General features: G+C 36.7%; 1 protein-coding gene across 1 annotated transcript; it reads left to right on the forward strand.

The window, feature by feature from the left end:
• The first annotated feature begins 11804 nt into the window (after positions 1-11804).
• NAP1L3 (nucleosome assembly protein 1 like 3) lies at positions 11805-13544 on the forward strand. Its single transcript, XM_037164092.2, has one exon. The coding sequence runs from the start codon at positions 12123-12125 to the stop codon at positions 13542-13544; it is 1422 nt and encodes a 473-aa protein (XP_037019987.2). The 5' UTR covers positions 11805-12122.
• The last annotated feature ends 2172 nt before the right edge of the window (positions 13545-15716 follow it).

The following is a 15716-nucleotide window of genomic DNA, read 5'->3' on the forward strand; positions in this document are numbered from 1 at the left end:
TAAGCCAGGTAAATAAGCTCTGAAAGAAATAAAAGACTTTAAGAACAAAATTCCATTGGATATGCATTCCTGGAGAAGATAAAGTTATTAAGGAAGTTAGAATTCACTGAATACCCACCATGTTCTAAGCATTTTACATGTATTATGTTATTTAAAGCTCCCTATGTCTCTATGAAATAGGTACTATTATTATCCTTCTTTTACAGATGAGAAAACTGAGGCAAAGAGAGTTGAGAAATTTGCCCAAAGTCAGCATAGGGTAATACAGGTTATACACATATACACAGGTGTTTCATTAATATTGTGGGATTATTATAAGTATTTTCAGGAAGATTTTTCAAAAAATTATGTATAACGTAGAAGAAACTATGTATAACATATATAACATGAGCTAATATAATATATATTAGAGAGCAATTTAGATGCTGTTACAAGCAGGGTGGTTATTTAGTCAAATAATTTATGTAATTCTGTCTTCCTCATTTTTAACCTTTCTTCCACATAAGGCTAGACACATTCTCATGATGTAAGATAATGAAATCATTCATGTTAATGAAAGCATTTGGTTTATTTTCAACAGAGAATTCTTTTTTAAAAATATTTCATTTATTTATTTTCAGAGTGGGGGGAAGGGAAGGAGAAAAAGAGGGAGAGAAACATCAATGTGTGGTTGCCTCTCATGTGTCCCCCACTGGGAACTGGCCCGCAATCCAGGCATGTGCCCCGACTGGGAATTGAACTGCGATCACATGGTTCGCAGGCCCACACTCAATCCACTGAGTCACACCAGCCAGGGCTCAACAGAGAATTTTTAATGAACCATTTAGGTATACAAATATTTGGTCATAAAAGAAGACAGACAAACCTGCTGAATATTTGAATTTTGAAATTATGATTACATGTGTTTTAAGAGAGTCACTAAAACTAAGTAATGAGTCTGAGACCTTATGGCTCCATTTCAAGTTCTTCTGTGTATAAAGTAAGTAGGTTTTCTGATGATAATGACTAGAGCAAAAGTGAGTTCACTAGACATCCTGTTTACTTACTTACCTGTAGTCAGTAATGATACAGTTTCCTCACTTCTCTCATTGCTCAGTTAAGACAACAGTGAACTTTTGGCTATCTTTACCTTGAAAGTAGTAATTCTAAATTTGCTGAAGCATGCATTTACTACACGCTAAGCATATTTTGTAACTTAATTGAAAAGTCTGCTACAGTAGGGAATAACCAAACCAAGGGTATTAGTTCCACCTTAGCAATAAAATGAGACTTTGGGTCACAAGGCAAATTTATCTTGTTTTCTACATGTATAGCACATGCACAACACAGCAACTTAAGGTGAATTAATTCATTAGCCTTGGCTCTGGATCATATTTAAATGGGGTGGGAACCCCCATGTGTTTCTGTGAATGGTGTAATAATAGGCAACACTTATTGAGTTTTTCTTTGCATCTGATAAATAAATTACAAAGATTATTCCCCTAATTCTTATATAACAAACCTATGGGGAAGTTCCTATCATTATTCTTTTTTTAGAGATAAGGTAATTGAGGGTTGGAGATATATGGCTTGTCCAGGGTCATATGGACAGTAAGTGCAAAGACTTAAATACAGGTAGTGTGACCCCCGAGCCTATGTGATTGCCAGAAACTCACAGGACAATAGATTGGATCAGCATAGTGCATCTTCCTGGGTGTCAGTTTTAGTCAGGGGCACAAAATCTTATCTTAGGTACAATAAACTGTGAAGTGCAAACAAGTCAAATACCAAAAAGAAATTTATACCCAAAATGTATAGATTTCAAAGATCTTTCCTGTTTTAATGGGTAGCTTCAGGTCATCCCTTTAGGCTCCTCCAAGCACATGTTCCTCTCTGCTGGGGCTACTTAAATTAAAAAAAATTCCTGGGGTAGTTTTCATTTCATTGTTGATTACATACATTGGCATTTACTGTGAGCTCTGACCTCCCAGTCAGATCTTAAACCAAATAAAGCCATGAGGCACGTCAGAAGTAATGAAAACCATTTTTACATGAAATTGTCTTATTTCCAACTTTGCCAGTCCCAGCTAAGACTCATGCAAGCCAGAGACTGGGGCCACCAAGTACTAACATCATGAGAGCATAAGTATTAATATTAGCAGAGAAATGCAGGAGTGGTCATGCCTGTCACTAAACTGCAGTTCCAGCACCTCTGTACACTTTATTCACTTTTGTTCATTGAAGGTGGTATAGTAGAATGGTGAGAACTAAACATCTGGAATCAAACCATCTGGTTTCACATCTGGGCTCTTCTGATTATAAACTCTGTGACCTTGGGCAATTTATTCACTTAGCCTTAGTAGAGGATATTATGGTATGAGGATGATACTATAATCTGAATGGGTTAATTAAAATGAAATAGTAAAAGTAAAGTACTTGGTCCAGTGCCTGATACACTGAGTGATAAATAGCTATTATTATTCACTGACAACTACAAGCACTTATTACATAATGCCTAGGATAATTATCCATTATTATAGAACTTCAACAAGCTTTATTTACTCCTTAATCTGCCCTTAAGATAAAAGCATTAAAATTTGTAAAAATGACCTTTTGAATATGTAATACTATAAGTAAAAGTGTGTTAACTGCAGAATTATCTGTAGTGACAAATGTCTGGAAATACCTAGAATGTTTATCAATATGGAAAGGTCTCAGTTTCCCCAGTTTGTATAAGAAGTCTGGAGATGATCTCTAAAATCCCATTCACCTCCAAGGACAATATTTTCACACAGCTGTTGTTAAGCTTGAGATGATTACTCTAAGCAATGGAAAAGGACGATCTAAGGTATTAGGTGGGTATTAAGTATTTGGTAGTTACAATATATAGTACTGTAAACTTAACTAAAATAAAAAGTTAAAAAATGTGTTGTTCATATCGAGAATAAAATTCATTACTTAACACACTTTGAATTATTTTATTATATAAGAGACATGTACTTCATTGTGTACATGAAGGTTGAGAGTATAAGTTTTATACTCTCAATCTTCCTAGTGGAGTAAAAATAAATAATATAAAAATATACATGAGGTACAATAAATTTAAGCTTTAGATAATAAAAGTTGTATAATTTACAACTGTCAGAAAGTTTGAAGACTTTCAAGACAGAAAGGAATCTACACGTGGTGTAAAAATTGCTTGGAATTTTGTTTAACATTGTATTGATTTTTTTTCCTTTGAAATAACAGAAGATACTCTATGGACAGAGTTGTGTGTATGTTGTTTGATACAAAAATGACCATCACCTCTGAATATATATTTGTTGCATAAAACTCATTTATTCTCAGAGGGTGTACTTAATCAAATGAATTAAATATATTTGGGTATTCTACATGAAAATTACAGGAAAGATCAATTTGGGCCAGTCCCATATTTTCAAAATATAATAGAAAACTTAGAAATAGTTATTGCTACATATACATGCATAGGCATTCAACACTCAAAATTTTTGTCCCTTTTAGTAGAATTAAGTGCTTCCCAACTTGTAATATAAAAGGTTTACTTTATTTGAATTGTGGTGTGAGAATTTTTCAAGTCAGTACTATGTGCAAAAGAGTCTTGAGGGCCTCTATAAAAGTATTTCTCTGTAATGTGAATTACATTTTTTAAAAATGCATGCTATTTTTAAGTTTAAAACTAGCATTAAAACAGATATCAAAATTAGTAATTTATTTTCCTTTTCAATTATTGTAACTATCCTTTCAAACCCAATGCAGTTATGGTGGTAGTGTCAGGAATGTAATTCACAAATAATTTAGTTTAAAAATCAAATTTCATAGGTGTATGCCATATTTTATGCATTTATGGGTATCTTTATTTTAGAAATGAGTATGGAATGACATCATTTTGCTTTGAAAACACTGTGAAATCATAACCATTTTATTACTATTCCTTTTTAGACCATAATGTATTACCAGCTTACAAATACTCCCTATTTAACATTTTGCAAACAGGTCTCACTTGTCAGAGGTGAGGAAAACAAAGATATTATTTGTATTCCTGAATTATGCTAGCCACCATTCCTATGGCTGGGCTGTAGGTAGCCGCACACTGGAAACTTCAAAACACAAAAGAGCGTTTGTGTTTCTTGTTTTGATTTGTCTTCCGGGACATTACTGCTGTTTCTCATCCTTCGTCTTAGATATTTGAGAGCAGAAGTGAAAGGCTGAGGATGCAGATCCATCTGCTGTAATGAAACTGTTATTCCACAAGTTGGTTATTATTCCCTCCCAGACATAGCTAACAAACTCTTACCTATTAGGTGATGAAAAGAAGTGGAACAGAATAGAGTCTGACATACATCCACACATACATGGACAACTAATTTTTGATGAAGGTACAAAGGTAATTCAGTAGATTAATAACAGTATTTTCAACAAATGATCCTGGAACAATTAAATATAAAAAAATAGAATATGTTTGTGACAATTGGCTAGGGAATGATTTTCTTAGAGCTGATACCAAAAGCATAATCCATAAAAGAAAAAATGATAAATTTTACTTCATCAAAATTGCAAACATCTGCTCTTTGAAAAACTATGAACAGCACTGTTAAAAGGCTGAAAAAATTCATGGACTGGGAGAAAATATTTGCAGAACTTACACTTGATAAAAGACTTGTATCCAGAATATATAAACTATTCTCTAAATAGTAAGACAACAAACTAATAGAAAAATGAGCAAAATATGAATAGACACTTCACTAAAGAAGGTATGTGGATGGTAAATTGGTCACCAGAAAGATGTTCACCATCATTAATCATTAGGAAAATGCAAAATGAAACCATAATGAGACGCTATTACATACTTATTAGAGTGGCAACATTTAAAAAGACTGACCATGGCAAGTGTTGACACTCCTGGTGGGAATGCAAAATTGTACAACCACTTTGGACAACAGGGTATTTGTTAAAAATGTAAATGCACATACTATATGATCCACTCATTCCACTCCTAGGCATTCCTTTTAATGAAATGAAAGCATGTGTCCAGACAAAGACTTAGACTCACATGAACGTAGCTTTATTCATAGTAGCCCACAACTTGAAACACAGTGCTCATCAACAAGCAGTGGTGTATCCAAGCAATGGATGACTACTCAGTGACAAAATAGAAAAATGACCCTTCACACATACAACATGGGTGCATCTCAAAATAATTACACTAAGTGAAAGAAGACAAGGGAAAAGAGGGATATATTGTATGATTCCATTTATACAACATTCTACAAAATGTAAACCAATCTACATAAACAGAGATTAGGTCAGTTGTTGCCTAAGGATGAGTGGAAGGATTACAAAGGGTTATAAAGAAACTCCTAAGCGTGATGAAAATTTTCATCTTGACTGTGGTGATGACTTCAAAGGTGTGCAGATTTATCAAAACTAATCAGGTTGTACGTTTTATATCCACTTGTAATAATTATACCTCAATGAAACTGTTTTTAAAAAGAATTAACTTGTGTAATCAGATAAAACCTGTCTAGATAAACAAAGAGAATCACATAAAAATAAGCATAAATGTAAATGAATTTGCAATGCTTGGCTTCTGAAACATCTACAACAAAAGACACTGACGTAGTACTTGTCACTGGGTGTTACGTATGTGTTTGCCTGGCAGCGGCAGTGAGTAGGATTATGTATCTGTTCATAACAGAGAAGGTATAAGATGTCAATGACTCATGTTCATCCTGAGTAGAACACTTAACATGTTATGTGTTGAGTATCATCTCATGTAGAAGTATGAACATTTAACTCCCCAAAATATCATGAAATAATGGAAGAGGCCACATGATTGTGCACGTAACTTACAGATAGCCTTACAAAAATAATCATATTGTCTATGCTCAAACTAATTCTTATAATAATGTTCATGGTAGAAAATACACTGTATTATGTATAAATTTAATTCATTATATGAAGAAACTACATATTTTTCTTTAGGTACCTGCCATTATGAAATTAACTAATAGCTTTAAAAAGGCTACAAAAAGAAGTGTTACTAGATTCTTAAGGTAGTGCACACACATTAAAAGTAGACCTGTGTGGCCAAGTAGCATTCCATTGTGTAAATGTACCACAGCTTTTATCCACTCATCTACTGATGGGCACTTGGGCTCTTTCCATAGCTTGGGATGAACATAGGAATGCATACAGGAGTGGGCAAAAGTAGGTTAAATTACCGGCCATTATTACCTAGAAGATAAATCATAACTAAGGATACAAAATAATAATAATAATAATAACAACAATAATAAGACAAATGCTACAAATAAATAATGCAATAATAAATAAATAAATTAGTAATAATACAAGAATAAACTCCGTGTTTCATGTGCTCACAACTTAAATGTACTTTGCCCACCACTGCATATTCTAGTGTTTTGCTAACAAACAAAACAGAAACAGACTCACAGGCACAGAGGACAGACTGGTGGTGGCCAGAGGGGAGGGGGTGGGGGATGGGTGAGAAGGTGAAGGGCCGAGTGCACAGACGGGAATTACAGAGCAGTCTCGGGGTGGGAAGTGCGGCACAGGGAAGACGGTCAGGAATATTGTGAGAACTATGTAGGGGACCAGGTGGGCACTGGAAATATCGGGGTGGGGAGCACTTTGTAAGTTATGTAAATGTTTAACCACCATGCTGTACACTTGAAACTAATACAAAGTAATATTAAATGTAAATTGTAATTTTTTTCAATTTTTTTAAAATTTTTTATTGATTATGCTGTTACAGTTGTTCTATTCCCCCCTTCATTCCCCTCCACCCTACCCCCCATCCCCACCATTACCCCCCTTTAGTTTATTACCATGTGTCTCAATTCCTTTAGATTCTATATTTCCCATGCTATTCTTGCCCCCCTTCTATTTTCTATCTACTGTCTATGCTACTTATTTTCTGTACCTTCTCCCCCCTTCTCCTCCTCCCACTTCCCTGTTGCTAACCCTCCTTGAGATCTTCATTTCTATGTTTCCACTCCTGATCTAGCTGTCCTTTTAGTTTGCTTTTGTTTTAGGTGTGGTTGTTAATAACTGTGAGTTTGTTTTCCTTTCACTGTTCATGTTTCTTTAATGTCTTTTTCTTAGATAAGTCCCTTTAACATTTCATATAATAAGGGCTTGGTGATGATGAACTCCTTGAATTTGATCTTATCTGAGAAGCACCTTATCTGTCCTTCCATTCTAAATGAAAGTTTTGCTGGATAGAGCAATCTTGGTTGTAGGTCTTTGGATTTCATGACTTGGAATACCTCTTTCCAGCCCCTTCTTGCCTGCAAGGTCTCTTTTGAGAAATCCGCTGACAGTCTGATGGGGACTCCTTTGTAGGTGACTGTCCCCTTAGCTCTTGCTGCTTCTAGGATTCTCTCCTTCATTTTAATTTGGCTAATGTAATGATGATGTGCCTTGGTGTGTTCCTTCTTGGGTCCAACTTCTTTGGGACTCTCTGAGCTTCCTGGATTTCCTGGAAGTCTATTTCCTTTGCCAGGTTGGGGAAATTCTCCTTTATTATTTGTTCAAATAAGTTTTCCACTGGTGGCTGTGCCTTTCCCCCTTCTGGTACCCCTATAATTCAGATGTTGGAGCATTTAAAGATGTCCTGGAGGTTCCTAAGACTCCCCTCATTTCTTTGAATTCTTGCTTCTTGACTCTTTTCTGTTTGGCCATTATTTGCTTTCTTCTGGTCCACTCCATTGATTTGAGTCCCAGTTTCCTTTTCATTGCTATCGGTGTCCTGTGCAATTCCATTCATTTCAATTAGTTTTGCCTTCATATATTTGTCTAATTTGTGGCTATAATCAACCAGTTCTGTGAGGATCCTGATGACCAGTGTTTTAAACTGTGCATCTGAGAGTTTTGCTATTTCTTCATTGCTTAGATCTATGGGCTCTGGGGCTTTGAGATCTTGCACCATTTTTGGTCTGTTCTGGCCCTTTAAGTGTAAGAAGCGGCGCGTTGGACTCCCAGGTCGCTGGGTTGTGACGCTGTATGTGGTGGCGTGGTCAGAGCGGGGAAATGGCGACCCCCTCTGCTGTTTCTCACAGCTGGGCGAGGATTAGCGTCTTAGGTGGTTCACTTGGGCAGGGCCACTCAGAGTCGCTGGGTTATGACGCTGTATGTGGAGGTGGGGTCAGAGCCCTCCACTGCCGCTTGCCGCGGGGACCCGCTGGGCCCCGGTCCAACCGCCCACTCCCTCACCTATCCGCCCGCTCACAAATGCTCGACCACAGTCAACACGCAGCACCGCTCCCCCGCTGTCTCCCCAGCGGTTGCTCGCCTGGTGGCTCCCTCGCCTGGTCGCTCGGTCGCTCACTAGGTCCAACCTGCGCGCGCCTGGATTCCGCGCGTCTGGATTCCGCGCCTGAGTCTGTTGGACCGAGACCTCCTGTGCAATCCCGCTTCACCAGCCGCTGGTTTAGCCCCTTACTGGTCAGGCTGAAGAATTTGTTGTTAACGGACTTCCGAAAAGTTCAATTTTCCGTGTTCTGGCTGTGTTTTCTATTGCTAATATTTAATTGTCTCTAAACTTGGTTGTGTGAGAAGGCACGGCACATCCACCTATGCCTCCATCTTGGCGGAAGTCCGTAATTTTTTTAAAGTAGCCTGTCGTGGTTAAAGAAGTAAACTATAGTCTATGGCTTGTGGAAAAAATATTTCCAAATTGAAAATGTAAATAGTTTATTAATGTATTATCTTTGGATGAGCTTTTCACAAGTTTTTTTCTCTTTTTTATTTTCCATTCTATTCCAAATGTTTCTGTATTAGTTTATGTTATTAAGTACTAAACTTTGAAAAGCATCTACATAAACCTACAAATGGATCATTTTAGAATGAAAGCTCTAGGTGAGTCATAGTTGTCCAATATCATTAATTCAGAAAAAAGTATTTTCTAAGAGTCACAATTGCTTCAAATCAGGCCAAAATTATTTTACCTTTAGGATTTTATCAATAATTAATTTCTGTTATAATTCAGTATAAAAAGAGCAAAGGATACAAAGAGGCAATTTTCAAATGGACAATACATATGGAAAGACATTTAATATTATCATTAATCTAAGAAATACATAATAATAATATATAATTTAGGAAATTGTAATAAAAGTTAATGTGGAGATGTTTGTTAAAAATATGAATAGTGATCACCTCTCTGTGTATTCTGAGTTACTTTTAACTTCTTATTTGTATTTCAATGTACTATTTGACCTTTTTCAATGTATATAATTCTTACAAAATATAAAGTTATTTAAAAAACTGCCTCAATACTTGTTTCCAAAAAGAATTATAGTTAACTGATCAGAAAGAAAAATTCAGAAACAAAACCAAACAATTCTGTTAATGTGATAGACATATGATTTTAGATAAGTGTAAAATAGAAAGAATATCAAATAAATGATACTAAGAAAATTATCTGGCTGTAAAAAAATGTATGTATGTGTATATGTATATGGATGCATATGTATATGGATCCCTAAGTCATTGCTTACAAATTTCTGATGTTACAAAATTTAACACATATTTTAAACCATTAAAATACTATAAAATATGACAGTGTTCGTTTAAAAAATTTATCTGTCATTCTAAATACATATAAGTTGCAGAACAATATTTATGGAATAACCTCACTGATTTAAATAATTGTTTACTTAGTGTATGCTTTGAGTAAATTATGAAATGGAGGGATACACACCCAGTAGATTTTATTCACCATTTTATCGTTATCCTCAACCATACGTGCCTGGCATATGACCTGCACAAAAATATTGTAGCTGAATGACTAAATGAATGAACTCTTACGCATTCTCAGTGGGACTGTAAATTGAGGGAACTTGTCTGGAGATAAGTTTGAAAATACATGCCACAGAAAAAAACGAGCATACACTTTATTCTAGCATTCCCATTTCTAGAAATTCATTCTATGACTAATTGTCACAAGTGTGTATAGTAGGTGTGCAGAGTTAATATTTTTTATAACAGAAAACATTGTGTACGTTATTGGAGAGATGGTGTGAGAAATATCTGACTTAGTATAAGAATCTGGTCAGATAAATTAAAGCAAATATTTCCATAGAATATAAATCTACTTTAAAATAAGATGTTGATCATTTACCGTGAAAACATAGCCTAAATTAATTGATAAATGAGCAGATTACAAAATATAATGTGATGTCACACAGACATAAATAGGCAGGTGTGTAAATGTCCAAAGAAATTTCTGAAAGGAAATGCATCAAAATGGTAACAATGGTTAGCATTTGGTTGCTAAGACTGTATTTTTACTATCTCTGGAATTTTCTAGATTTTATTTTTTCTTTAAAATACTTACTTTGAGAATAAGAAGTAAACAATACAAGTAAATTCATTTACAAAATAGAAAATAAAACCATTTTGTAACTCATATATGACTAAATAACAAAGCACAAATCCTATAATAAAAAGTAACATGAACGTTAATCTAACTTTAGTGTTTTTACTCATTTGAAATAAATAAATAATCCAATTTTGATTTACTACTTGTATTGTGTGATCAGGTTTAGATAGTAAATGTGATTATGTTTTCTACATTAGTATATCAAGTCGCCTCTCTGGATATATCTGCTTCCATAGAAATAACAAAATATCTTCCAATTAGGTTTTTAAAAACAATATCCTGTGAATTTTTATTCATAAAGAGATACATAATTCTTGTTGTTCATAAAAATGGGCTAAAATATGTTCCTTACCTTTCAATGAAAAGTGAACACTGGTCTTTTGGGTTCTACCAAGGGAGTTGTTCTGTAGAAGAAAAGAATCCTGTGAATAAAAATAGCACATGCCTGTTTTTAAACTTCATTTTTGCAAAAGTTTATTCATACATGAACGGGTTTCCAAATCGTACTGCTGTTTGGCTAGAATTTCACAACGTTAGAAGGAAATTGGTGGCAGATGACAAAGTACAACCTGAGAGAGGATGCACTTTCAGTAGCACAGATCCCCCCTTCCATTCTGCCGTTCCTGGAATTGAAACCTGCTGCAGAAAAAGTACAGAACAAACAGTTGCTTTTAAGTAATATTACGTATGTTTGAATATCCTTTTATTTTATCTACTAGGTTGCAGTGAGCATTGAGTAGGGCTACGTGGCAAGTCATAAGCAAGGTTAGGGGACAGTATATTATATGCCAGCTTTAAAAAAACATATGGTAAAAAATGGTGTAAACTGACTCAGGGCAACATGGGTTTCGCAAACCTTGTAGGTGGATACAAAGCAGGCAAACACCGCAGACAAAACTGCTACGTGGAAAGTTTGGTTTCTAGCCCCTCCCCACTTTGCCAGTCAGTGACTGCCCCTTTATTTTCAGTGTAAAATACATGGTCATAGAATACTCCCATAAATAGATTTAAAGAAAATCATACATAATCAGACTATCCAATGATGCCATTTGGAATATTTTCATCCAATTTTTTAGAAATAAGATTTTTTGTCAGAGGCCCCTGACAAACCCAACAGGAATTCTTGATGAATGGACGGGAGAAGGACAGTCCTCTTCCCTTCTTAGGAAAGGAATATTTTTTGCCTCTCATCTAAGCATTGTTCTTTTTTTAAATTATAAAACTGTAAAGATACAATTTTAAGGTGGAAAAAAGTCTTCCAGGGGTATGTGCATCAGCTACAAAGGACCCAATGGGAAGGTGGGCAAAGCCTGCGGGAGGGGGGGAGGGCGTGGCATTTGGTCATCCATTGGGCTTAGGGATTGTCAATAAAGCGTGCACAGCCAATGAGATGGCACACTGGGAACTAAGTGAAGGGGACATAGGAGTAAACTGGGAGGTCTAGTCTAAACAGTGGGGAGATTTCCGAGTCTCACACTGCACCATTCAGCCAGGAGACAGTTGGTGTCACTACTGTCGCCCAGGCCTCCTCCGCACTTGCTACCTCCGCTAGATAGCTGCCGCCCAGCCCACGCACTCCTGCTCCCTTTGCTGCTGCCACCTCCTCATCCAGAGCATCAGCGACCCAAGTATCCGTGAGTCATTTTTTTCTGCCCTTCTCTGGGCGCGTGGTCCCAGCTGTAGTTGCCACCTTAAGAGGTTTTTGCAGGCTGGTAGAATGGCAGAAGCAGATCCTAAGGTGGTCTCAGAACCTGCCGCCCAGGGGGTTGCCGAAGAGGTGATGGCTAGCTCGTCCAGTGATTGCGGGGAAGAGTCTGACAGCAGTAGCTCTAGCAGCAGCACTGGGTGCACCAGCAGCCCCCGTTTCTGTAGAAAGAAGTGGGTACCTGAACCTTCTAGGAGGGCGGCGAGGAGGGCTCCATTAGGGAACAATTTCGTGGATTGGCTGCCTCGGGCAGTTCGAAATCGTGTGCAGGCGCTCAGAAATATTCAAGCTGAATGTGACAAGGTAGACGTCCTATTCTTAAAGGCAATTCACGATCTCGAAAGAAAATATGCTGAACTCAATAAGCCTCTATATGATCGGCGGTTTCAAATCGTAAATGCAGAATATGAGCCTACAAAAGAAGAATGTGAATGGAATTCACAGGAGGAGATGTTCAGCAGTGATGAGGAGGTGCAGGAAGACAGCCCTAGCGAAATGCCTACCTTAGAGGGGGAGGAAGAAGATGACCCTAAACAGAAATCCGAGGTGAACGCTGAAGAAAATGAGATTCCTAAAGAAATTCTTGAGGCAAAGGCTGACGAAAATGCAGAGTCTAAAGATCTTCTGGAGGCAAAGCCTGAAGTAAAAGAAAAGCCTAAAGAAGTCCCCCAGGCAAAGGCAGAAGATAGAGAACAGCCTAAAGCAGCAGACGCTAAGGCAAGGGCTGCAACGAAAGAGGCTCCTAAGCAAGAGGCTCCTAAGCGAGTTCCTGAGGTCAGGCCCAAAGAAAGAATGAATCTCAAAAGAGCTAGAAAGGGAAAGCCTAAAAAAGAAGACCCTAAGGGCATCCGTAACTATTGGCTGACTGTGTTAAAGAATGTGGAGAAGCTCGGGCCCAGGATTCAGAAGTATGATGAACCCATTCTGAAGTTCTTGTCAGATATTACCCTGAAGTTCTCAAAACCTAGTCAGCCTCTAAATTACACATTTGATTTTTATTTTCGGCCCAATCCATACTTCACGAATGAGGTACTGACCAAGACATATATGATAAACTCAAAGCCAGATCATAATGATCCATTCTTCTTTTGGGGATGGGAAATCCACGATTGCAAAGGCTGTAAGATAGATTGGAGAAGAGGAAAGAATGTGACCGTGACAACCACCCACAGTCGCACCACTGCTGCTGGAGAAATTGAAATCCAGCCAAGGGTGGTTCCAAATGCATCATTCTTCCATTTCTTTAGCCCTCCTGAGATTCCTAACATTGGAAAACTGGAACCACGAGAAGATGCTGTCCTTGAGGAGGATTTTGAAATTGGTCAAATTTTGCGTGATAATGTCATCCTGAAATCAGTCTATTACTATACAGGAGAAGTCAAGGGTGCCTATAATAAAGGTAAAGATTATGGAAACAGGAAATACCAAAAATAAAGAGGCCGTCTGAAAGAAATATTAAGATCTCAAAAGTTCAAGAAGTGAAGCAGGTTTATATAGCTGTGAAATAAAACCTGCCCTGCAACCTCATTACTACTATTCCTTATAGTCTTGTGTTATTGTACTTTCTTGGTACTCTAAAAAAATTGTGTTAAAGTGTCTAAGTATCAGTTTATTCTATATAGCCTATTAAAGGGTAATATTCCTTAAAACCTGTAAACTGCTGTCAGTTATTTAAAGCATGGTAATTTGGTGTTACAAAGTTTTGATTTTTGTGAAATCCTGTTGTCATGTTCCTATTAGAATGTATCTGTGAAAGTTGTCAGAATTTGAACTGACACAAATATTTGCCTGAACAAAACAAAGTTCCTGAAGTACCAATGCAAGTGTTATTTTTTCCAGCCTAGAAGACTAAGGGTTTATTTTTGCTTGCATTATCTGTGCCTTCATTACTTTGCTATAGAAATACAGTTTTTATATTAAGTAGAACAGTGCATTGTAAAATTTGACTGCTTGAAAATATTAGCATACATTTAAGAATGTCCATCCAGACCATATATGATATGACCATGATTCTATTTATATGACAGTGGTCTATACATTTAATCATAATGAAGTAATTGTTTACTACCAAGGTGTTAATATGATGTAGTATTTTACAAAGTTTCCTCATGTTATACTATGAAATTGTAAAGTTACTAACCAGATTTTTTGTAATCTGTTTTACTTGGCCTTTCACTGAAAATGATCACTTTACATGATTTGATATTTTTCATGTACTTTTATTGCAACCTAAAATAAATAAGTGGTAAATAAAGTGTATCATGTTGTAAAATAAATCAAGCATTTTCTTCTAATTGTAAAAAGTAGTCTTTATTATAGAAAAAGTAGAAATTATTGAGGAAAGGGGAATTTAAAGATGTATAACTATCATAACATTCTTCTATATTTCCCTGGATCTTAGCTCTTCTTTGGAGGGAGAGGGGAGAGAGTGAGTAGAGTGAGGGGGAAGACTAAGAAAATGGGAGGTAAGAATGAAAAGAGAATGGGAAGGAGAAGGATGGGAAAGGGGAGGAAGGAGGGAAGGGAGAGGGGAGGAAAACAGTGGGGAGTGAGGAAGAAGGGAGGAGGGGAGAGGGGAAGTGGGTAAAGAATAGGAAGAATGGGAGGGGTGGGCAATGGCAGGGGGAGGGCAGATGGCATGAGTGCCTCACACAGAAAGCACTTCTATATAAGCTGTTGCTTTCACCTCCAAGAGCAGGATGGGTAAATGGTCCAGTTTGACAGGGGAGGAGGTCACACTCCCAAGTGTGGCTTATTTATTCTTATAGAAAACATCATCCTCTCACCTCTTCTGCACAGTCCAGTTGGTTACAAGGTAATTACACCTTAAGATTTTGGCTTGATATTTGTCTTTCAGCACCTGGTCTATTTCACTCAGCATAATGCTTTCCAGTGAAAGCATTCCATAAAAAAAAGACACTGAAATAGAGAACAAGGGGACAGTGACCAGAGGGGAGAGGGAAGGGAAGTTAAGGGGAAAAAGGGGGAGGGATTTGGAGGAACAAATAGGAAGGACACAGGGACGAGAACTAAGGGGGGGTGGAAATGGGAGGGAGGTGGGGAGCAAGGGGCGGGGGAGGCTGGGATGGAAGAAATAGACAAAAAAACTGTACTTGAAAAATAACTAAATAAAAATTTTTTAAAAAATTAAATAAATAAATAAATAAATAAATAAATAAATCACACATCTAATTAAAAAAAAAAAAAAAGATTTGGGCTTGAAGTTATTGTGAGGAGGAAGGCCCATGAACTCAGTTCACCAAAGGGCTTTTCCACTGGGCACAAAGGCACAAGCACATAAATAAATAAATAAATAAATAAATAAATAAATAAATAAATAAATAAATAAATAAATCATATCTTATCTCACATTTGCCATTTCCCTCCCCCCCACATATATTTTCCTTCAAGATTCTACAGGAAAGAAATGTGGTAGGAGGAAGACAGAATTGTTTTTCCAAATCCCACCATATGCAGTTTAGTATTTTGCTTTTATCTTTGTTTAGCAATAGCCCCTGATGCCTATAAATGTAACAACAATATTACAACTCATGATTAATTATGAATGTTGGGATATTTAGGATGTTAGGATTGACATATCAGGAA

The sequence above is a fragment of the Artibeus jamaicensis genome, unplaced genomic scaffold (genome assembly GCF_021234435.1).
Source record: "Artibeus jamaicensis isolate MK-2021 breed Jamaican fruit bat unplaced genomic scaffold, CSHL_Jam_final contig_241, whole genome shotgun sequence".
Taxonomy (NCBI): Eukaryota; Metazoa; Chordata; class Mammalia; order Chiroptera; family Phyllostomidae; genus Artibeus; species Artibeus jamaicensis.